The 21306-nt window shown below is 43.3% G+C and overlaps 3 protein-coding genes across 5 annotated transcripts; 1 reads left to right on the top strand and 2 right to left on the bottom strand.

Moving 5' to 3' along the window:
- Window positions 1-4106: 4106 nt before the first annotated feature.
- On the bottom strand, window positions 4107-12560 carry exoc5 (exocyst complex component 5). The gene is made up of 18 exons (XM_010789113.1): window positions 12390-12560; window positions 11900-11994; window positions 10332-10479; window positions 10020-10214; window positions 8565-8629; window positions 8360-8388; window positions 8147-8256; window positions 7937-7981; window positions 7709-7849; window positions 7542-7624; window positions 7241-7450; window positions 6976-7123; window positions 6770-6878; window positions 6110-6230; window positions 5886-5972; window positions 5681-5789; window positions 5304-5519; window positions 4107-4723 (listed from the first exon to the last, which is right to left on the bottom strand). The coding sequence occupies exons 1-18, from the start codon at window positions 12414-12416 to the stop codon at window positions 4535-4537; spliced, it is 2127 nt and encodes a 708-aa protein (XP_010787415.1). The 5' UTR covers window positions 12417-12560; the 3' UTR covers window positions 4107-4534.
- An 83-nt stretch (window positions 12561-12643) lies between these two features.
- Window positions 12644-15863, top strand: ap5m1 (adaptor related protein complex 5 subunit mu 1). The gene is made up of 8 exons (XM_010789114.1): window positions 12644-12844; window positions 12974-13634; window positions 13719-13946; window positions 14028-14167; window positions 14958-15043; window positions 15150-15262; window positions 15430-15526; window positions 15616-15863. The coding sequence occupies exons 1-8, from the start codon at window positions 12777-12779 to the stop codon at window positions 15696-15698; spliced, it is 1476 nt and encodes a 491-aa protein (XP_010787416.1). The 5' UTR covers window positions 12644-12776; the 3' UTR covers window positions 15699-15863.
- Window positions 15864-15961: 98 nt separating this feature from the next.
- Window positions 15962-20659, bottom strand: LOC104960928 (uncharacterized). 3 transcript variants are annotated; one of them, XM_010789116.1, is made up of 7 exons: window positions 20482-20659; window positions 20163-20408; window positions 19978-20045; window positions 19750-19809; window positions 19570-19653; window positions 18636-18750; window positions 15962-18557 (listed from the first exon to the last, which is right to left on the bottom strand). In XM_010789116.1, exons 2-7 carry the CDS (start codon window positions 20356-20358, stop codon window positions 18142-18144), a joined length of 939 nt encoding a protein of 312 aa, XP_010787418.1. In that variant the 5' UTR covers window positions 20359-20408; window positions 20482-20659; the 3' UTR covers window positions 15962-18141. The 3 variants fall into 3 exon arrangements, with proteins under 3 accessions (XP_010787418.1, XP_010787417.1, XP_010787419.1); XM_010789115.1 differs by having other exon boundaries at window positions 20163-20659; XM_010789117.1 differs by lacking the exon at window positions 19750-19809 and having other exon boundaries at window positions 20163-20659.
- Window positions 20660-21306: the final 647 nt, after the last annotated feature.

The following is a 21306-nucleotide window of genomic DNA, read 5'->3' as shown; positions in this document are numbered from 1 at the left end:
GGCATATATACGCTGGTGTTTGGTTGGGCATGGAGACTGCTATCATCTTCCTTCTGGCAAAGAAGAAGAAAAGCCCACAAACATTCCCTCATCCATTCTATTTCTCCTCCTTATTCTCTATTTTGCACTCGCTGTTCAGCGTTCTCCCTCTCTCTTTCTGTATCACTTACAAAGCCAGCCGTTTCCTCCAAAATGAGGCCACGTACGGTAGGTATGCAAATGAAATCACTGCTCGTGGATTAGAATGGGACACCATATACCCTAAATCATGATTGTCAATCATGGCTGGGGATTAAGGGATATGGGCTCACAGACCTAAAAAAGCAACATTTCCCCCCTCAGGCAGATCCCCATTGTGAGGAGCTCTGAGGAAGAGAGGGCTCCACGGGGGAGCAGAGCAACTCTGGAGCACTAGTGCCCCCTTCTGTCTGATGTTCAGCGCACCATTTCATCATCAAACAGCAGCCAGTCTGAACGGAAATAGAGGCTGGCACACACAAGCCTTTTCATTTACATTCAGTGTAGCCGCAGGCAAAAGCTTGATTAGACAACTGCACATGCTTTGGTGATGCAGTGTTTCATCTTTGGTGGAGGAGAGAGAGAGAACTCATTTGTGTCTCTGGCATGTGTGCAGGCTTGGTTCAACATCAGTGGGTTAGGAGGGCCATAGGCCGTACAAACAAACAGATGTTTGTTTGCCCTGTTAGTGAATGTGTTAGACACTGAAGTCCCTTAACCATCAGAATCAATTTGTTCTCTATACTGTTACTGTGGGATTTTAATATGTTGTGTATGCATTTTCACGTGTAGTTGTACATCTGCCAATATGACAGTCAGTGGGTGTGTGTTGCAGGACTTTAAATATATATTATATCATTATAACAATATAAATATATACTTTGTTTCTGTATATTGCTGCTGCTACTACTTTACATCATTATTAATTGTAACAACGAGTGGTTCACATTAATTATTATAATAATAGCGAATTAAATAGGCCTAATATGTGGTAAATCAGGGCCCATATTTCATATTTGGGAGGCAGTGCAGCTCCTCACACAGAGACATGTTTAGTGGATTGTGTGTGCAGACCCTGGAGCCCTCAGCTAGAGTGCCAGTCTGTTCCTGTGGAGCAGTCAACCAGACAGACCCAGCCAAGAGAGCAAGGCACAGGCACCGGGCCAGGAAATAGCAGTGGAAAACACTCCACTATGGCAGAGAATTAATAGTGTTCTTATAGGAGAGAAGGCGTGGGGGAGGGTAAAAAAAAAAAAAGGACAAGCACAGTAGTTGAGGATCATCAAAACGACGGTTGTGTGATTGCAGGAATCAAGGGAGAGTTTCTTTAAGCCCCATCAGACTAGATCTTGGTAATGAGGAAAGTGAGCAAAGGAGGAGAGTTGGCACCGGTCACATCCTGCACAGTGCAGCGCCCGGCTGCCCAAGACTGAAGGTGGCGCCGCACCTGTGCCATTTTGGCCCCGGCATCGTATGGGCAGGAGGTCAAGGCCAGGGCAACATCTGCAGCACATCAGAGGGCCTGGCTCTGTGCCCTGAAGGACTCCCACTGAGAAACCCTTAAGAATGGATTTGAAGGGACCATGGATGCTCAGTTTATTCACTAATATCAACTCACCTGCAGTATAATTATCAATATTTATACTCTGATGTTTCTTTAATAATCAAACAGTTGCATTATTCGTAAATGCATAATAATGTTTGAAAATAGTAAGAGTTATCCTGCTGAGAGCATTAGGCTCTGCAGAGTGTCTAGTCACAATTACCTGACTATTTTTAACAGGGGGATCCTTAATTCCCTCCCCGTCTGTCTGCTGCAGCTAGACCACCTGAGTCATCTTTCCGATGGAGTGTAAAATAAACCACAGAAATTGATAGGAGCCGCCAGCACACTAAAGAGCAAATCATTATGCATCATTAGGTGAAGATTTAGTTGAAACGTGTTTAGCAGGAATTAAGCAAAGCTGTTGTTGACATGGATTGACTGCTGTAATGCTTTATTGTCAGTGCTCCAGGAGGCAGAGGGAGGGCCGGCCTAGTTGGGGTAGCAGCAATACGCCGAAAGCAAGGATTTATGGGATGTTGGAGGACTAGCAGGGCGTGCAGAAAGAGTGGAAAGACAGGACAGCATGGTTGATGGTTTGGCAGAGGAGACAAAGGGAGGGAGATGCATGAAAAGGGGAAACAAATGAGGGTGTCTGTGGTCAGTGGAACAATGGATTGAGCTGCAAAATTTCAACATTTGAATCTTAACTTGAATATGGATGTGTACGCGCTTTTACACTCACATGAAAAGGTTCTGTTTCATTCAAGAAAATGTGTATTTGATGTGTTATTGTATATTCAAAAGATAGTAAGACGAAGTTCAGTAGAGTGATTTATATATCGACATACTGAACGCTTAACTTTAAGAATCCATGTTTTAGTGAGTGCAAAGGTACTAATTTAGGGCTGCTGATCACTGTTTGTAGGAAGTTTTCCTAGTATGTACATTTATACCGGAGTTTACTTAAGGTGTTTAATGAGGGTTATTGTCTTTACAGGATGTGCATGAGTCATACTCCTGCAGCAGGAAACAACCTCAACGTGAAGTACAATCAAAGGTGGAACATGAACAACTTGTCCATGGTCAGTTCAACACAACAGATACGTTTCCCCCTCCTGTCCTCACGCCCCTGTGTTTGTGTGTGTTGGCGTCTTTCTGTGTCTGAATGTGTATGCAAGAGCTGCTCAAACCCACGAGTAAGAGAGGACAGTCTTATCCAGCTCTCCAGTGTTGACAGTATTACTAATCCCCTCCACCTGCTCAAACACCCACCCCAAAAAACACATCCCTCCCCCTCTCCCATGTGCCTGCGCTGGGAGTCCCTGGGGCCCGGCTGCGCCTCTGCCTCCGTCTCCGCGGCAGTTATCGTGCCTGGCCCGGCTCCGCTCCCCCAACCCCTTCCTGGGCCACGCACATTAATCGCCGCAAAAACAAATAGTTTTCAAATGTTTGGAAAAGACCCAGTGTTTGCATCAGGGCCTAACAAAATAATTTTTACAAGCTATCCAGTTGTGATTAGGGTAGCGAGAATTGAATTTATGTGGCATTGATAATATTAATATTAGCCTAATTAATTATGTTGTTTGAACTTGCACAGCACTGTGTGTACCTTCTACACAACACTAACCAGCCGGAGCTGGAACTGAGCTCTCAGGCGTCTCTATCTCCCCGGCTCTCCCCCAGTCCATGACTACTGCACACAATTCATCAACTCGTAGATATCTAATCCCCTCTGGCTCTGCTCACTTCCTGAAGTCTAAGAAAGAACTTTACTCTGGAGGCAAGAATTCCCATGAATACTTGATGACTTCTATAGAAGCGAAGACTGTTTCATCTCACTTTGAAAGTGACATTCGCGGAGAGGAACTGGCCAAACTTTCAAATCACAGCTCCCAAATTTATTGAGGAAGTTCAGAAGAGGGACAATAATAATAAAATGCAACATCTTTTCAATGAGTCACTAATTAAAGTAAACAGCTGTAGGAGACAGTTTCAGGCATCAAGGACACGATCAGCCCTCTTTTTTTAAGTGCAGAAGACAGTGACTGAGATCAAATAAAGCCCCGTGTGAAGAAGTCCCCTCTAGTTTGTTTCCTTAATCAGCAAAGGGTCAACATTTTAATGTCCCCTGACCCAGAAACACTGCCGATCCAGCCAACAATGTCTTTGGACTGTGTGCAATGCTGGATGAGCAGGTGTTGATTTGTGCAATTACAGTGACACATACCCACTGACCCATCACACCAGTCATCTTAGCCTAAGAGGGGACCACCCAGACCTCCAGAGAGATTCTCAGACCTGCTAATAGTTCAGATCACACTTCTCAGTGATGGCCTCTTGACCTCGACTTTGTGGTCAGAAGTCAAAGGTTACATAGGTGGTCATGTGTCTCTTTTAGCCAGACAGAGCTCTATGTCTCATGCTTGGTGGGGTTGTGTCTGTCAGGTCCCCTACACTTCATTACAGAGGGGTAGCTGTTCCCCACACAGGCCTGATGTGTGACGCTACATTCTCATTGTTGACTCTTTACAGCAGCTTCAGGGAGTTTTTCTCTGCACAACTGCAGCCACAGAATTTATATATTTGGCACAATCAAAAACAAGTTTCCTTTTTACATAAGCACAGAAATTGATTATGTCCATTTACTTAGATTATGGCAGAAATGTTATCCATGTGCATTGGTGTGTTGGATTAGTATTTAAAAACAAATTAAATTGTAATTCAATAGACATTTAAATTTCATCCGCTTGGAGAATTTAACAATGAAAAAAAAAAAGATAAAATGCACATTTCCCACATTCAAGGAGCAGTAGCCTTCGTCTCCATGGTGTACAAAGCAACCCCGCAATAGTCTGTATACCGGGGCCGGGCTGATGCGTCCTCTGCAGCAGGGATGGGTGTCTTCAAGGTGCATTGTTTCATCAAAGCATGGTTAACTGGACGGAGGGCAGCGCGGTGATGAACCAGTCATTAACTGAAGTGTCGGCCCAGTCTGGAGGAACGGTAGTCCACTCTGAGCTGGACGAAGGCGTGCAGGAGGTTTCGGTCCAGGTTGGTGAGCTGCTCACCTGAACACACCTGCTTCAGGTTGTCAGGGGCAACAACCAGGAGGTTACAGAGGGCGTGGAGCGTGTCGAAGAGCTGCAGCACCAGAGGGACCTGGAGGACAGACAAGCACACAAACCTATTAGACGTCCTTACTATTCTACACGCGAGGCTGTCATGACAAAATATATTAATAGTTTAACTCTAGCTCCGGACCTTAATCCTGTGGTGTGGAGCACAATACAAAATCTACAATAATATCAAAACAATGGCATGGATTTAAACTATATTTGAATATTTCTAATCTAATATCCATTTGTCCATAGCCACAGTGATGAAAACATGTTCTCCATCTTCTGCTTTTACTTGGATGGAATGCGTCATGATTGGCCATTAATTTTTTAACAAAGAAATAAAAGTTATTTATCAAAGAAACATTTTAAAGTTTTATCTTTTCTATCAAATATAATTATAAATCATTACCCTTTAACTGCTGTTGTCACAAAGAAAATAATCTTCAGGTTGACAGTTTCTAAACTTACTTATTTTGTGTAAAACTACCAAATATTACGAGCGTTCACCTGAATCGACCTAACCATTTAAATGTAATGACAAACATAATGAGGGTCTGTCAGAGGATCCATGTTTTGCCCTGCGAGCAGTGTATCCTGGACCTATGCCCCCCCCCGCTCACCCTGAATTCCTTGGCGGAGCGTCGGTACTCCGCCACGTCGCAGATGGCCAGCATGCCTCCCATGGAGCTGTAGCTGTACTGCTGCAGGTGCTCGTGGATCAGCCGGTGGAAACGAACGCCCAGCTCCGTCAGCACCGTGTCCACATTTTTCCCATCCATGGATTTTCGTACGTGCTCCACCTGCCGACTGACGTAGGAGCACACCTTGGAGCAGGCCTGCCGGGCGGGGACACACACAGAGACACATGGAAGATTTGCTGACCAGAGGCAAAATAACAATTCAAAACATTCAAAGATAAACAAATCAGCAAAATGCATTTCCTGCTTTGCTTTGCATGTGAGCTCAGTAGTGCACGCAGAGGCCTTGTATCTCTTACTGTAGTGTATTGGATCATCACGTTGTTCTCGTCTTCGGGCCTAAAATCAGTCTTCTTCTGCTCTGTTGTCAAGATGTGCTTCATTTGTCCCACCATACAGTTTGTCGTTCTGTACATCAGAAGAATACATTGGAACATATTTGTATTATGGGTTTCTGTTGGCACATAGGAAACATAAGTAAGCGCAACTTACAAACATACTGACCTGTCGATCCCTGTGTCCAGTTTCACTTCCATCTGTTCAATCACCTCTTTCTTCTTCTGCAGGCACTCTGCCAACTTTGGAGATGAGCTGGAGACAGATAAAAAAATTAAAAAAGAGAGGTAAAAATCACTTTCATCTAAAAGTATGAGAGATTCAAAGATAAGTCTTTGAATGACCAAAATCTGGGGAGTACACATGATTTTAAGCTTTGACCAAGAGCTGACCTTATTAGAGGCATGAGCTGGTCATTAAACTGCTTGTCAAACAAGTGGAAGATAGAGTTCGCCTGTTGAACCACATCCAGGAAGTACAGGTTGGCATTTTTGGCATCTGATGAGGGAATCGCTGTAGATCAAAGAGAAGGGGGGAAAAACATCACAAAAAGAAACCAAAAGCTAGGTGGAAGGATGGATCAATGTGATTTACACAGGGCAGACAACCACTGTAAATAAACATTCATAGCAAGGTTCTGCTTCAGTTGTTGGCAGTGTGGATGTGATCATTGCCAGATTTCACAGACAAATACAAATTGTTTGTATTTACTGCTGACCCTGTACATTGCTTTCCAGTTGTACATCATGTGTTCATGTAAGACATGATCAATTGGGCTGTGATTAGAATATCAAACAACCTTGCATAGAGAATGATGTTGTAAACTCTTTTGTTGGCTGTTTGGATGGAAATGTCGCCCATTAGTTCACACGATCTACCTAAATGCTTGGCCTTATCTAGAAAGGAGAATGCAGTGTGGCCTTTGGGTTCTGTGAAGGTCTTTGTGGCCTGCATCCCTAATAAAAACCCACTCCCTGATTTAGCACACAGCCAAGTTAGCATAAACATGAAAAAGATATATATCTTTTTTAAATCATCTGAATCTGATGTACCTGAGAGGCCTATCTCCAGGGCGTAGTCGACGTGCTCCACACACAGATGGTCAACCAGCAGCAGGAAGATTAAAAATGCGTTCTTGGGCAGGTCTGAAGGATCTGAAAGCTGTCACAAACAGAAAGAAAGGGAACAGAGTCAGATATTCTAGCCCACAGGATGGTCCGTTTGGATCGGCTTTTCTCAGTCTTTTTATTGGCCTTACCCTGTTGCATCTCTCAAAGGCATGTCGCGTCTCCTGCAGCAGGTTGACAACGAGCTCTGGGGACAAGAAGGTCTCCCCATGTGTGTCAATGATAGGGCCGAGTGGGAGGTTGGTGCGTTGTCTGATCCGCTCCTTGAGTTCTTGAATACTGTGGAAAGACACAGAGGATGGTTGTTTTGTTACACAATGTCTTATCCTTTTTGCAAAACGTACTTAAATAATCAATTCGGATGTGGGGGGGAAAAAAGTTAGATTAAAATCTGACCTGCCGGTGCCAATAAGGCGTTTCTGGTGATTCTTGGAGTCGTAGTAGCGCTGCAGAATCATGGCACCTCGAGTGCGAAGGTAATCCCTCTCTATGTCAATGTAGCTTTCCAGGTACGAGGAGAAGATGCTCTTTATCAGCTTGGACAGGAAAGTGTGCTTGTCTGAGCCCAGGTTGAACTCTGTCAGCTTGGTGGCCAATGCTGTACTCCTGGAAAACATAAAAGTGTGTAACATTGTTAGCATGTATGGTTATGTGTAGAAAGGAAGTGGATCAAATCATATGCGAGCAAGGTAAATACCTGGAGTAAAGGTCATAGAGGTTCTTGAGGTACTGTTCCACATCAGAGTGTCGTGTCTCATCCAGCTTTTCCTTAACATGGGCCTGCAGACGCAAAGGTGATGAATACAACAGGACAAATAAGGCATGTCTAAATAAAAGTAAACAAATGAGAAGTATTGAAAATACCTGTAGTTTGTTTTCAAAGATGTTCTGGATGAGTTTGGCCATCACAGTCTCAGGGCTGCTGAAGACCTCGCCCACCTGCTTGTTGACCCTCTGGCAGAGGACTGCAGTGTCCTCAAACACATCATTCCTCTGGTAGGCCCCCTGCGGAGACAAACAAAGGGTTAACCAGGAGTCTGAGGGTGATGAAAAGTGGAATGTTATCTGTCAGGAGAAACCTTTTACACTCACCTCCTGACACTGCTTGATATAGACGTCCACACAGTATGCATAGCCCTGAAACAAAAAGACCAAGAAGTTACTTTTCTGCAATTGCCGTACGAATAGGCTGTTAGAACACTATATAATGTATGACGCGAGTGACTATCCCAATAATATAAGACCAATTAAATGCGGTCTAAAAATAAAACCTAGACATCCAATGTGATTCTTTCAGGTCACCTTGAAATGTAATAGAACCGCTGCCACCTCCCGCATACGTCCAATCTCACCCCTGCGCTGGGCAGCTGTGAACTCCTGGATTAACTGCCTCTCCAGGTCATGGTACTTACCTGGGTAGAATCACAGAAAACACAAAGAAAGAAATAATCAGTTTTGGTAGCCAACATCTAATGTATATGTAATGGGAACATGAGGAGTTTTAAAAAAACTTACTTGCAATTTTTGCCTTGACATCAGCAAATCTGTCAGAGGAAAACAAAGTCAGTACTTTTCATTTCTATAAATATATAATGAATCTGAATAAAAGGCTTTAATGCTCGATATGTACTGCGAGGAATAGTCTACATCGCTAATACACCACCTTCCCCTTGTTTGACAGTGCTCTTGTCTAAAGCTGCCTGCAGGATTCCTGACTGACCTGTCGAATGGCAGCTCCTGGGCAATGAGATGCAGCTTCTGAATTATATCAGCAGCCTCCTTAATCTGGGGGATAGAGAGAATGAGTGAGTGTGAGAGAGAGAGAGTCAGGTGAGGCGAAAAGAGAGACAGAGCACGACAGGACCATGAGAGGTGGACACCCAGACAGAAAGCTGGCAGGCCGCCGGTGGTCTCTCCACCTGGGGGGGATCATCATTTCAGAGCTGCCCTCCTCCACCTCCCCATGTTGAACAGAGAGCTGATAACAGGCAGGCGGCGCTCACCTGGGCATCGGGAGCAGCAGCAGTTCTGACTTAGCAGCACATCCAACTCTATATTGGCATGCCTTTTCTGAATGGGCTGTAATCCCACAGGAGTCTAAATCGCCTTCAATAATCTGTCCGGCCAGGGATATCTGTCTTAAAAAAAGGGGGCCCTGTCGAGAACCCCCCCTCCCTCCCGTCCCTCCTGACACACACACACTGGCTGAAAAAAGCCCCAGACCCACGAAAGGCCCGCCGTCCGCAACTCCTCTGTTCCCGCAGATGCCTGCCTCAGCTAACATCATTACTCTGCTCCCGTGAGGAGGATCCAGCCTTTCTGCTCGGCGAAGGTTTTCTAAGTATCTGTCCCCCAGCTAAGATTAGCTAAATCCCATGTAAGTAATGTAGCCGTCTCCCTGCAGTCAGGGTTTAGCAGCACTTGTCTCCACGCTGGCGGCCCAGCCCTCCCTTTCAGAAGGATTAGCAAAGCCATCCCCCTTCAGCTATTCACTTGCAGCTTTCCTCTTTTCCCCTCGTCTGGAGGTATGCTGAGGAAAATGAATCTGGCCAGATATTTCTGCGTGCCTCTTCGGAAAAACTAGCTCCATCTCCATCTCTCGTCTCTGGGATTGACCCCCAGACTCGCTGCTCTGCATCAATTTATGATTTTGCAACGAGCAGGACTTAATCTAAAGCATCCCAATCTCCCTACTGTTACTTCAAAACTGCAAAATCAAACTTTCAGGGGTCTCTTGTCTAACATTAACATGGTCCCTGTGTAGGCAGGAACTTAGTAAAAGTGTGCATCTCATCTTCCTGCATGCATGTTATCACCGCCCTTACATGGACCATAATGCCACAAGCTATTCGCTGCTGTAATGCGACACAAAGCTGAGACCAAGCAAATTCTCGCTCCCAGACAACCTTCTTGAAATGCAATTAGGGTTGACATGAGCATGTTGACATCCATGCTAGTCAATCAGCCAGCTATTGTCAGACAGCAAATGACAGTTTAATAATCCAAATTAGCCAAGGGATCCAACTAAAGGGATAAACTTGACAAATGAATATGGATGGTTTACCTCATAATCCTGTTCCTTCTCACCTCCAGCAGTGTCACAGCGGGGGTCCGCGTCAGTGGTCACACACATATCCCCACCTCCAGTGAAGTGAATAGAAAGCAGATAACTCACCTTGTCTGGGTTATTAAAGACGTCGCTGCGTAGGTCTCCGTCCAGGAACTCGTTGAAGTATGTCATCAGACGCTGAGCTTCCACGGCCCGCTGCCGAGGCGTGTTCACCCCCTCCAGCTGGTCGCCAAGGTGACAAACCTTGGTCGCCACATAGCTGATATGCTCATCGAGCTCCTGGAAATGCTGGAAGGCCACCTGAAATGGCAAAGAGCAAAAGGAATGTCAAAAGGGGTAACTATGTAATGTGATAAATCAATAAAAGAAATCTAAAGCTCAAAGACTTTCAGGTGTTTCTATGACCATTTAACACACCTGGTTGCTTTTCTGCAAGTCTTGCACTTTGTGGGCAAATTCCTTGGCCTCGCGGTGACACTGATGCTCGAGCTTCTCCACCCGCCGCTGGATCTTCTCATCCAACTGCTTCAGCTCCTCTATGTGGTTCTCAAATTCTTCCAACAGCCTATCACAGAGGAAAGGAAGACTGTAAATTAGCACTCCACAGTGGTCTTATAACATACACTAAAGGTAAAACACACAAAACATTCTCCATCTCTGAAGGAGTAATTAAGTAGCACAAGGTTAAATCTGTCCTACTGACCTCACAGTTACAGTTATAGTTAGTTACAGAACAGTGTCGGAGGCTTAATTCCCGGGGCCCCAGACTTAAGAAGTAACTTCGTCAGCTGCATTTTAAGTGCCATCAGGACTGCAGAGCAAATGTTCTAAGTCAGCACCACATTTCACAGAGTAGGAAACATCCCAAAATGATGAGTGTATAATCTCTTGACTAATTCCCTCAGCACTGGCTACAGCTTAAAGACATCTCCCATCCCTTCCCAATAGACACTCATTCCCTGGCTGGTGACTCACAGTATGGTAGCCTCCACAGATACGTTGTCTCTGACTCCTCGCTAAGAGCTTCCGAGAGGTGGTGGCAACAGTTTTGTGGAGGAAGTAGATAAGGCAGGATGGATCCACAGTGAGTTAAACTGTTGTGGCATTTTTGCTTACAGGAAATAACTCGGTCCCCAAGTGTAAACATAACAACAAGCTGTGGAAAATACCATGAAACTAAATCGTCAACATAGATATTTCCTGTTTTTTTCCCTACCCAACCATCAAAAACACTTAATTAGCATAGAAGAGATCTTTAGGTGCAGGGGTATTAAGTTGGTATGAAGTTGTTTTTAAGGAAAACTTAATTTATATTAAGAGGTTCAACTTTGAAAACATCTAATTATTCAAAGTATTATGTTTGGAAGCAACATTATTGCTCTTAACCATTTTAAAACATGCCAAGAAGTGCACACGACAGCTAAAGAAAAAAGAGGCTGGTTAGGAAAGATGCATTATCATATGAATAGAACGTAAAATAACATGAGATAGATTTTCTGTTAGATTGATTCTATGACACAATATAGGAATAATATCTTAATGTCAACATCTAGTCAACATCAGTGACATTTTTCAAAGAGGGGTGTATTACATTGTGGAACAGGACAGGAGGGCAGTATAAAGTCGTACTTATGAGAGATGATAAATTGTGGTACACTGTTAGCAGACACTAGTGGAAAAGCTTAATTGCCCTTTAATAAGGCTTTATGATTTGCATTACAGTACAAAGCATCCATTTTATGTAAAATGAGTTTGTTCACTATCATATTATTTATTCAACTAAACTGGATTCATTTATATGGTATTGTGTAAATTACTCTTTAAAATGTGACAAAGCAAAAATGTGATTAGGAGCACAGTTGACATAATGTCAATGCTGTTCTTCAACTTGTCACCACAGGGTTAAACCTGGAGAATGGTATTTTACAGTTACTGCTGATTCCTATAATCAGGGGAAGAAAGATGTGTGCAGTAAATGTGAATACCTTTTGGGGTCAAATGCTTCAGCTCCTCCTTTGGAGCCCCCTCCAGGCGTCCTCCATGCTAACCTCTCGATGTACTCATCTGCATCAAAGGGCTCCTGAGGGGGAGAGGAAGTGATGAATGTACTGAGGAATACCTCACACCAAAACATTAGCACAACAAAGATTTTACCTCAAAATAATAGAAGAAGAAGAAGAAGAAGAAGAAGAAGAAGAAGATATTAAACCTACTACACGAATAACGTTACATCCTGCAATGACGTTTTACAACATCTGTCTAGCTTTAACTGCACCCTAACAGTCAATTATATTAACCTTACCCTAAATAAACTCAAATACATGATATATGTGTCTACTCTTTCCGTCTTACGACAGCTGTGTGTGTGAATATGTATCCACTATAAACACCAAGGATGTCAGTACCGTTTATGATAGTTAGCATCATAGCTAGCCTCACAGCTAAACCAGCTCTCCGCTGCAGAAGTCATTTTACCTCGAACAGCTGAGCAGTTGTCGCCATGTTCCAGATTCAGCTGACGGAGAAGTGAAATGCGATTTAGAGGAAGGAGCTCAAAGTCCGCAATAGCGCCGACTTCCACATGGATTTGCTGATTTGGTACAGTTTTGCCCTTTGTTGACAGCTAGCTGGTTAGCAGTCCTGCTTCCTGTATGGGTGGAGAAGGGTGGAATAGCTGCGAGCCAGAGCGCATGCGCAAATGTCTTGTGATCGGTCACATGAAACACAACCAGGAAGTGAGATGCTGCGTTAGATCAAAATCATACAGTAAGGCAATAAGAATTTAACAGCTGCACAATAAGATGCGAGTATTAATATTGCTGTCACATTCTGTAAATTGAAGACTTTATTGCAGCCGAAAAAATGAGTGTGAGAGCTTTGTGGATTATTTCGCACGAAAAGGGAGAACATTTGTCTTTACGCTTCGCAAAGTATGTATCCAAGACTCTCATATCATGTCCTGTTTACAAACGTATATACCACAGCAGCCTTCTAATGTATTAAAGTCTCTACTTATCGACTGGAGTGTTATGTAAAGCATTGTGTCTCCCCCCCAACAGGAGGTTTGCTACTGTGGAGCACCGTGCAAAGATCCTGGCAGGTTCCTCATATACAGCAGTCCCAGAAGATAACACTGTGCTGCAGCTCCTGCTCACTGAGTTGGGGCTCTCAGAGCCAGACAAACCCTTTGTAGCTCTCAGAGATGATTGCCTTTATCGTCAGCGGTCACCAGCCCTGGAGCTGAGGGTGGACAGCCCTGGAAAGGGAATGCTTTGGCCAGTGTTGGCAATCTCCCACGGGCCTATTACCCTTGCTTGCCTGCCTTTAGTGGATGCTCCTGCTGAGCCACGGCCAGCCCTTGCAAGCCTGCTGTCTGTCTCTCAGGGCCTCACTCTCTTGGCAGGTCTGCAGACTTTTCTCCTAGGCTCTGGGAGTAAGCCTGATAGCGAGGTGCTGGCCTCTCGCCTGGCGATGCTGCCCTCTGTACTCTTGCAGGTTTGTCCACTTGGCACACCCCTGGATGTGCCACTACCGGGGGCTCCTTCTACACCCACAGTGCCCACTCCTGCTGAGAACCAGAAGCAGCCAGCCTGGAAGACAGGGCTCCACCGCGGTCGAGCTGCGGTGAACGTAGCACTTATAGAAACCGTACGCTCAATGCAGTATGGTAACCGCAGCAGACAGGACTTGTGGGATGTTTACGGCACTGTGACATGCAAAGTAAGAGCACATTGTTAAGGAAAACAAGTCTAACTGTTTCCACTCTTTTCCTTCATTCTTCTTTTTTTGTCCTTGTTTCAACAGTGTGAAGTGGAAGGGGTCCTCCCAAATGTGATGGTGACCCTCACACTGCCACCAAATGGTTCTCCACTACAGGACATCCTGGTGCATCCTTGTGTCACTTCACTGGATTCCAGCATCCTTACTGCCAGCAGCGTGGATAACTTTGATGGCTCTGCTTTCTCCGGACCATATAAGTTCCCCTTCTCTCCTCCTCTGGAGCCTTTCAGACTATGCAGCTATACATCTCAGGTATGAAGCATACATACTGTCTTTCTTCTAATTCCATACATTAACACTAATGTCCCAAGGGATATTGCAATTTTTCATTAGGTCCCCGTTCCCCCTATCCTGGGTTCTTATCAACTGAAGGAAGAAGAAACCCAGCTGCGTGTGTCAGTAACCCTCAAACTTCACGAGAGTGTGAAGAACTCCTTTGAGTACTGTGAAGCACACCTGCCATTCTTTAACAGGTAAGAGACAATATTATTTTAGCACTGAGCACTTGCCAGTGGTTGTTTCCTGTAGATTGAAGACGTTTAATGCCTCAGACTTCATGGCATCTTTGAGGTTAAGTTCGATGAGATGCAATTCTGTTAATAAGAATAATAAATGATATATAAAGATGTGGAATAATTTACATCTCTAATTCAAAGAAGGTATAAAAAGATTTGTATTAACTACTGATACGTACATTTCTTGTCATTGGAAGCAAACTAAGGTTCTAAGGTTAATTCTATCTGGTAAGGAAATGCAAGAATTAACAAGATAATTACTAATTGCATTAGTGATTACTTTAATATATAGATTGCTGGAAGCAATGAATATGTTGTAACTGTTTTATGGTGTTTTACATTGGCCATTGTAATATGGAACAGAGCTATCCTGCATCTTTATTTAAACTGTATAGTTTTTTGCCAAAAACCATCACTGGTCTCATTAAAATGCAATAAATAAGTCCCCTGAGCTGATTTAATGTGTCCTCTAACAGCCAACTAATGCCCCCAATAAACTAAGTAAACCTAATAAACCTAATCTACATGTCTCAGCTCCATTATATGCAGCCATATTATAAAACACTCACAGAATTTACAGATATATCCCAAAATTATTGCACTTAAAAATGACCCAACCAGAGAATCGGTTTTGTGTCAAAATCTATTTTCATAAAATGCCTCTCTGTTGATTAAAGTGGTTTAACCTAACCACTTTAATCAGTGTTTCTACAGTAACATCTGCACATGGTCTTTGTATCCTGCGCAGGGATCAGTTTGGTGTTGTGGATGTGAAGGTGAGCTCCGGACAACTCGATGTATCAAAAGAGAAAAACCTGCTGGTCTGGGGCTTGGGTAGGCACTGTGCTCATTAGTATCAATGGAAAACATATAACCTGAATGTAGCTGCATATTGAAAAAAGTAACTAATGCGATGTTTCCCCTCCTCACTGATATTTAGGACAAAAGTTCCCTAAATCTCGCGAGGTAACAATGGAGGGTAAGATCAGCTTTTCTGGGCCGACACCAGGACCTACTGACCCCCTCTGCACAGAACTAACAGCCTATATCAAAGTGAGTTAATGTGTGTTGTGATACTCATGATCCAGTTTGTTTATTTACTGCAGCATGTTACAGCATTCTTTAAACAGCTGATTGGATAAGGTCAATTGGATAAGGCATCTATAATATAGACTCATTAGGTTGTAAAAGGATTAACACCTCAACTGTTATCTTCACAGTTATATTTCAAAGTGCCTGACATGACACTCTCTGGGTGCTCGGTGGACCAGCATTCGGTGCAGGTTTATTCCTCTTCAAAACAACGTATTATAACATGTAAGCTAACAATGGTTTATTAAATAGAAAATGTGGTTGTATGTGTGTTTTCTGAAACTAAAATAAATGTCCATCTGTCTTATTTTCAGCACGAGAACTTCAATCCAAAGAGTACTTCATATGGAATTCAACAGGAAGTGCTCCGGTATCCTCTGGGCAGATGATGCTGTAGCATGGATACATGGTGCTCAATAACTGGACTGAAGACTGTCAAGCATACACTGTGATCCAGACCGGATATGTGACCCCATGAAATGTGTTACTACACTGTTGTTACTGAGGAGCTTACAAATGATAGACCATTTAAATAACATTTATAATACATTTACATATAAAAGACTGAATCATTTTGTTTTTATTCAGTGCTGTTCACAATGTGCAAACCTTGACTGGCAGAGGTATTGATTTTGTTTACGGATGATTGCTCTTGAAAAAAACGACCTGCCCCTCTAGTCCAACTTCTTTTATCCCCCAACCCTCCCCTCAAATTTATCCCATTGCAGACACAAGGGCCACCCCTCGCTCTGACAGTCCCACTTCAGTGACTCTCCATCAGCCGGATAATTAGCAGCTGGGGCCTTGTCATCAGCTGTTGTGGAGCTGGAGGAGGGGGGGGGCGGCTGGGCTGTGAAAGACCTGGCTGCTCTGGCCAGTGTCTTGGCTACAAAAGGTTCCTCTTTTAGAGCTGGCAGGAGTCCTTGCCCCCTTCACCAATCACTCCCCCAACCCTTTTGACCCCATCCCCGCCCTGTCAACTAGTGGCTAGTTCAAACACTCCACCTCTCTAACCAGACGGTGATTGAGCGTTGACCCGCGGGCCCTCTGAGACTTTAAAGCAGCCGGTCCCTTTCAGTGAGCAGGAGCTGCCTAATTGGTGAAAAAGTCACAAGGATGGAAGTGGTTGGGACGCCTCTTGAAGTTACACAGGTGCTTTAACTTAATCCGTATAAAAACGATACAGTTACAATTTCAACATTTGTTGTTGTAAAACGAATAACAGTGTAGATAAACGAAGAACAGTGTAGATAACACTTTATAATCAATTCATACACAAACATATAAGATGGGCATACCAGATGTTTCTCACAATTTACATTTATTTTATCTGAACTATAATGGGTTTTATATGAACTCATACATACTAGGAAAGCTCAACTTCAGTGTATTTAGTTAAATGGATAACCAGCCGATGAAGGGTTAAATCAAAGGAGATTGTGCCCCCACTATTCCTCAGCAGCCAGACTCCTCTGAGTGCCCTCATTGTCTGCTGTTGGCCTCTTGTGCCCCTTGCTGGTCCAAATGCTACATTCTCACGTGGATTTCCACTCAGAAGGCTGACCATGACCAATCCTCTGTCAATTGGAACCAATTGCTCACACGGCATCTTTCACCTTCTTTTTATGTAGCAGTACGGAGTGGCAGACACCGAGACCTCTCGGCTCTCCCCCTCCACGATGATTTGGCTTTAAGGCCCAGTGTGTGTGGCTAGCGAACTGGAAAAGGAGAAGTTTTTTGAAGAGTTGGGCCACTCTAAATCTCCTCAGTATCCCAATATGTGGTCAGTCTGGCTCCTCATGTCTGCAGTCAGTGGCCTCTCACTGGCAGACTTTGCTTTGTTGATTGAACGGCTTGCTAAGTAGAAGGTCTCATTTTTTATGTGTTGCTCTGCTCCAGTGCCTTACGCTTACGCTCATACCTCTTGCTCTTTCATTCTACAGTGGTTTTCAGAACAATACATTATTTATTTTCTCATCGTTTACTATTTTCTTCAAGCATACAGGAAACATTTTTGTACAATTTTCTCACGGGCCAAAATGCATTTGTCAAATTAAAGCAGCAGTTTGGATTGTAATTAATCATTTTGAGGCTTGCATAGCCTTAATTTCTCAAGTGATCTTTTATACCTAAAGGTGTACAAAACATTAAATACACTATTACAAACACTGAAGCTGTTATCCTGTGTACTTCACTGTGTCCCTCAGCCCAATAATGACACCCAGTGGTTGAGTAATAAAGGTAATGTAAGCCTTTGATTTCTTTAATACAGTTAAATGCTTATTTCATCTATTCAAATAGCTCTAGTCAGCCACCGCCAGATAATCTTAGCTTGTTTAATTCCCGTCCAGCCCCCTGCTGAGCACTGTGATCCCAGCAGTGTTCCTCTAACGCACTGTGCCTGAGGACCAGGATTTAGTCGGCCACTGCGGCCCCAGGTGTTTGGTGGGAGTCCAGCTCCTCTCCGCCTCTCTAAGCCCGCTAAGAGCCGGCCTCAGGGAGACCACTTGAAGAATGATGGTCCAATTAGCAGTTTACTGTTTTCATTATAATTATTGTTCAAGAGCTGCAGATCTGTTTAAATAATGGGATATCTTTGTACAAACATGTTGTGCTAATTTCTATAACAAATGCCCAGTAATAGAAAAGAAGCTTCAAAGCTGGCTGATATGAATCCCAACTCTTTGAACTTAATCTAAAATGTTTGCTATCAACATAGTAGGTAAAATGAGCCTGACTGCAAGTGTGCTCACTGCTTTCACCCATAGAGGGCGTCATAAACTCAGCCATGAAGAAAGTATCCCCAGAACACCAAGAATTTTGTTTATATTGCAAGGTTTTTATGGCTTATTGTGCCAGATCCGTCTTGCACCTCTTACCCTTGCTGTCTGACAGCTTCTGGCAGATTCAGACCACATACAACCATCCGTCTGGGTGGTGTCCCTGTCTTCTATTCCCACCATTTCCCTTTCGTTTGTCCATAATATGTTTTTCTCTATATGGGCATCTCTTTCCAGTGTGTTCATTCTTTTCCTCTCGTTTCTGGGACCTCTCTCTCCCTGGATCCCATCTTCTTTGTTCAGCTGGTTTCGCTGTCTCCCTTCACAAAGGTGAGGTAGAAAGGTTGGGTCTAGAAGGCACCTGGAATCCAGCCTTTCTCCTGTGGTCTCGTCCCAGAAGATGTCCCTCTCTGTGGGACTCCTCACCAGTTTCAGCCTCTGGATGCCCTCTGTATTTGGACCTTCAACTTGAGGGCCTAATATAATCATATTTAGACCACATTCAGACATTTTGTATCAAGCTTCCTTGTTAGAATAACAATTTCCAATCTTACCGTTAACTGAGTAGACGACCTTATGTCTTCTCTGCTCTCTGGCCTGTCGGTGGTGAGCTCGCCGCTGCCGATGAGCCTGTTGGGTGAGAGCTGTTTGGGCCTCCAGAAATCCTCCCTAGAAGATCACAGAGCCACAAGAGGCCATTGGTGAAAGTACTTATTTATATTCTACTCTTTACTCCAGTATGTGTCTTTGACAGGTATGATTAAATGTTTATCTTGAGTAACCGGTTAGATTAATGTTTGATTGATTTTGACATAATAATAATAATAATAATAATACAATAAATAATAATACATTTATTTTGGCAGCACAAGCTGAGTGCTATATTCCTGTAATATTGGACAGAAGGTAAACGTCTACACGGCCAATTTATCCAACACTCAGCAATTTAGACAAAAACAATCTAGATTGATGAATAGCACTGCAGTATTTAAGAAAAATATGAATTTTTGAATTTAGTGGTAACAGTGCCTTAAAGTAAAGGCTCTGGCATTACTTATTCAACCACTACAACAAAGATGTATTACAATATAATTATATATGTAATTACGATGTATGTGATCGTGTTAATATATTCCCTTTGGACAGACATGGACTTGAAGTAAACTACTCTTTTTTTTTGTCTGCAATATTGGCAGTTATAGAGGGGGCTTCTCTGTTCCCTGTACCCTGAAAATAGATCCCATTGAGGGCCAGTCATGGCTGTAGACCACCCTACTTTCCAATCCGTATATACTTTAATCAGATCCACTGGGACTGGAAGAGCCCTTACTCACAGCTGTTTCCGTCTCTTCTTCGCTCTTTATTTCCCCCCTCATTGTAAGCACTGCTGCACACTTTAATTTTTCCTCAATTTAAAAAAAGCATGAACTGAATTATTGATGATACAGATGCACTTTAGCTCTTCCCTACTTTGACAAGCTGCTTTACCTGAATCATTCTGCCGGTGCCACAGCTTCCTGTCTGGCCGATTGTAGAAGACAGGGGGACACCCCCATCTCTGCAGTCCCTGCCCTGCAACAAACAGAAACATTTCTCATTGTGTCGTGAGATATCATGGGGGCAGTGACGCTGGCACAGCAACCATATGTTTATTTTCTTTTTTATTACCATGGCAATTTGAGTGGCAATGCTTGTGTGCCCAATTTGCAGGGCCAGTGGTTGGAGTGTCTGAGGAGGAAATAATAATGATGGCATGTCTGGGTACAAATCTCAACCAGTCAGAAACAATAATACAAAATGATGTCTGCCAGAGTCCTAGCCGGGGATTGAATCGATGAAAAACTTCTCGAATCAGGCAACAATAATAGCCTTTTATAGCTAATATAACATATTAACCTGCATTCTTCGGGCTGGATGTGAGTGAATGATGCTTGAATTGTTACTTTGCTTTGATGGGATGTTTCCTACAAAGCATGGTTGTTACAACACACACATGCAGACAATCAGTATCACAACACATAGTGGACTGTACAAATACAACTGAATGGGAATGAAACACCAGAGACATGAGACTTACTAACCTGAGAGTGTGGAAAGAGTTATTTCCTGTCTCAGTGGAGGTAAGGTTTTCTTTTTCTGTGCCAGAGATCCCGATGGCTGCTCCACACTGACGGGCAGAGCGGGGACGGTCCATTGTGGTTCAGGCTGTGCCCCCTCCTGCAGGCTATTACACGGAGCCACTTTAAACAGCTTGGGTCTGGAGCCTGTAGAGCCCATTGACTTGCCCCGTGTCCTAATGCTGTCAAGCCAAAATACTAAATTCTACTCTAGCACAAGAAAGTTCAAAGTTAGTTTATCTTTCTTCAGGTTTAGTTTAGTCTTTACTAATACTAATCTCACCTTTTTAAAGTCTTCTCGTCAGAAATGCAGGTTCTGTAACTGTATGTCCACCGTCCACATGTTAATTCCCTAAGAATTGTTTGGCTCTTCTCTTAAAGACATCAATAACAGAATAACTTAATGTATAACATTAAAACAAGCCTGGTGGTCCTCAAATCTCCCCTGCTGGCGAAATGAATGTTTGTCCCGACGCATCTCTGTCAAAGTAAAACCGCAAAAAACACTTTTGTGCTTAAAGGAGTAGGTGTGTACTTCAGCGCTGCTTCATACTTGACTTCATTATAATGAGCTAGGTTTCTATGGCAACTCTCCCTACAGGTTACTTTGTAACTCATAAGTTAATGCTTGAAAGAACCTGTTATTTCCATATTGGAAAGCCCGGAGGGGTAAGGAGAGACGGCAAATCTCTGGGAAATTGTTAACTGACTAAACAATGTGACTTCATGAGTAAACAGAAGAACACATGGACAAACTGTGTAACAAAGGTTTGTCCTTTTCGGCTGCATGTCAGATAAGACAGTAGTTTTATCAGCGCTTTATATTTCATATAGCCTAACTTTTGGCCTTGAAGCAAGCCTATGTAGTAATTATTTTCCAAACGGTTTCCCTTTATGTATTACATTTTTTAATAGACCATCTTTATCACTTAAATTATTCAACTTTTTCTTCTATTGCAGCATCTACAGTTTGGATAGAGTGTTTTGGCCTTGTTTGGAGCATTATTGGTTTTCTTATATTACTTTTCAGTGCTGAGTGCTTGCCTTTTTTAGAAAATGATACAGTTTGGCAATCAACTTGTTATCTGACACGACCTTGTCGAGTGTT

This window comes from Notothenia coriiceps, unplaced genomic scaffold, assembly GCF_000735185.1.
Source record: "Notothenia coriiceps isolate Sejong01 unplaced genomic scaffold, NC01 NC01_scaffold00032523, whole genome shotgun sequence".
Classification (NCBI taxonomy): Eukaryota; Metazoa; Chordata; class Actinopteri; order Perciformes; family Nototheniidae; genus Notothenia; species Notothenia coriiceps.
This window is presented reverse-complemented; position numbering and strand designations above follow the sequence as displayed.

Excerpts from the sequence above, each read along its gene's own strand:
- exoc5 (XM_010789113.1), bottom strand. The coding sequence starts at position 12,416 with ATGGCGACAACTGCTCAGCTGTTCGAG. Across the intron at positions 8,389-8,564 it reads CAGGAGCTGCCATTCGACAG|ATTTGCTGATGTCAAGGCAA; the intron begins GTCAGTCAGGAA and ends TTCCTCTGACAG. Across the intron at positions 8,257-8,359 it reads TGTCAAGGCAAAAATTGCAA|GTAAGTACCATGACCTGGAG; the intron begins GTAAGTTTTTTT and ends GATTCTACCCAG.
- ap5m1 (XM_010789114.1), top strand. The coding sequence starts at position 12,777 with ATGAGTGTGAGAGCTTTGTGGATTATTTCGCACGAAAAGGGAGAACAT. Across the intron at positions 15,044-15,149 it reads CCTGCTGGTCTGGGGCTTGG|GACAAAAGTTCCCTAAATCT; the intron begins GTAGGCACTGTG and ends ACTGATATTTAG. Across the intron at positions 15,263-15,429 it reads AACTAACAGCCTATATCAAA|TTATATTTCAAAGTGCCTGA; the intron begins GTGAGTTAATGT and ends TTATCTTCACAG.
- LOC104960928 (XM_010789115.1), bottom strand. The coding sequence starts at position 20,358 with ATGGGCTCTACAGGCTCCAGACCCAAGCTGTTTAAAGTGGCTCCGTGT. Across the intron at positions 19,810-19,977 it reads ATCCAGCCCGAAGAATGCAG|ACACTCCAACCACTGGCCCT; the intron begins GTTAATATGTTA and ends TTTCCTCCTCAG. Across the intron at positions 19,654-19,749 it reads TTGCCACTCAAATTGCCATG|GGCAGGGACTGCAGAGATGG; the intron begins GTAATAAAAAAG and ends TGTTTGTTGCAG.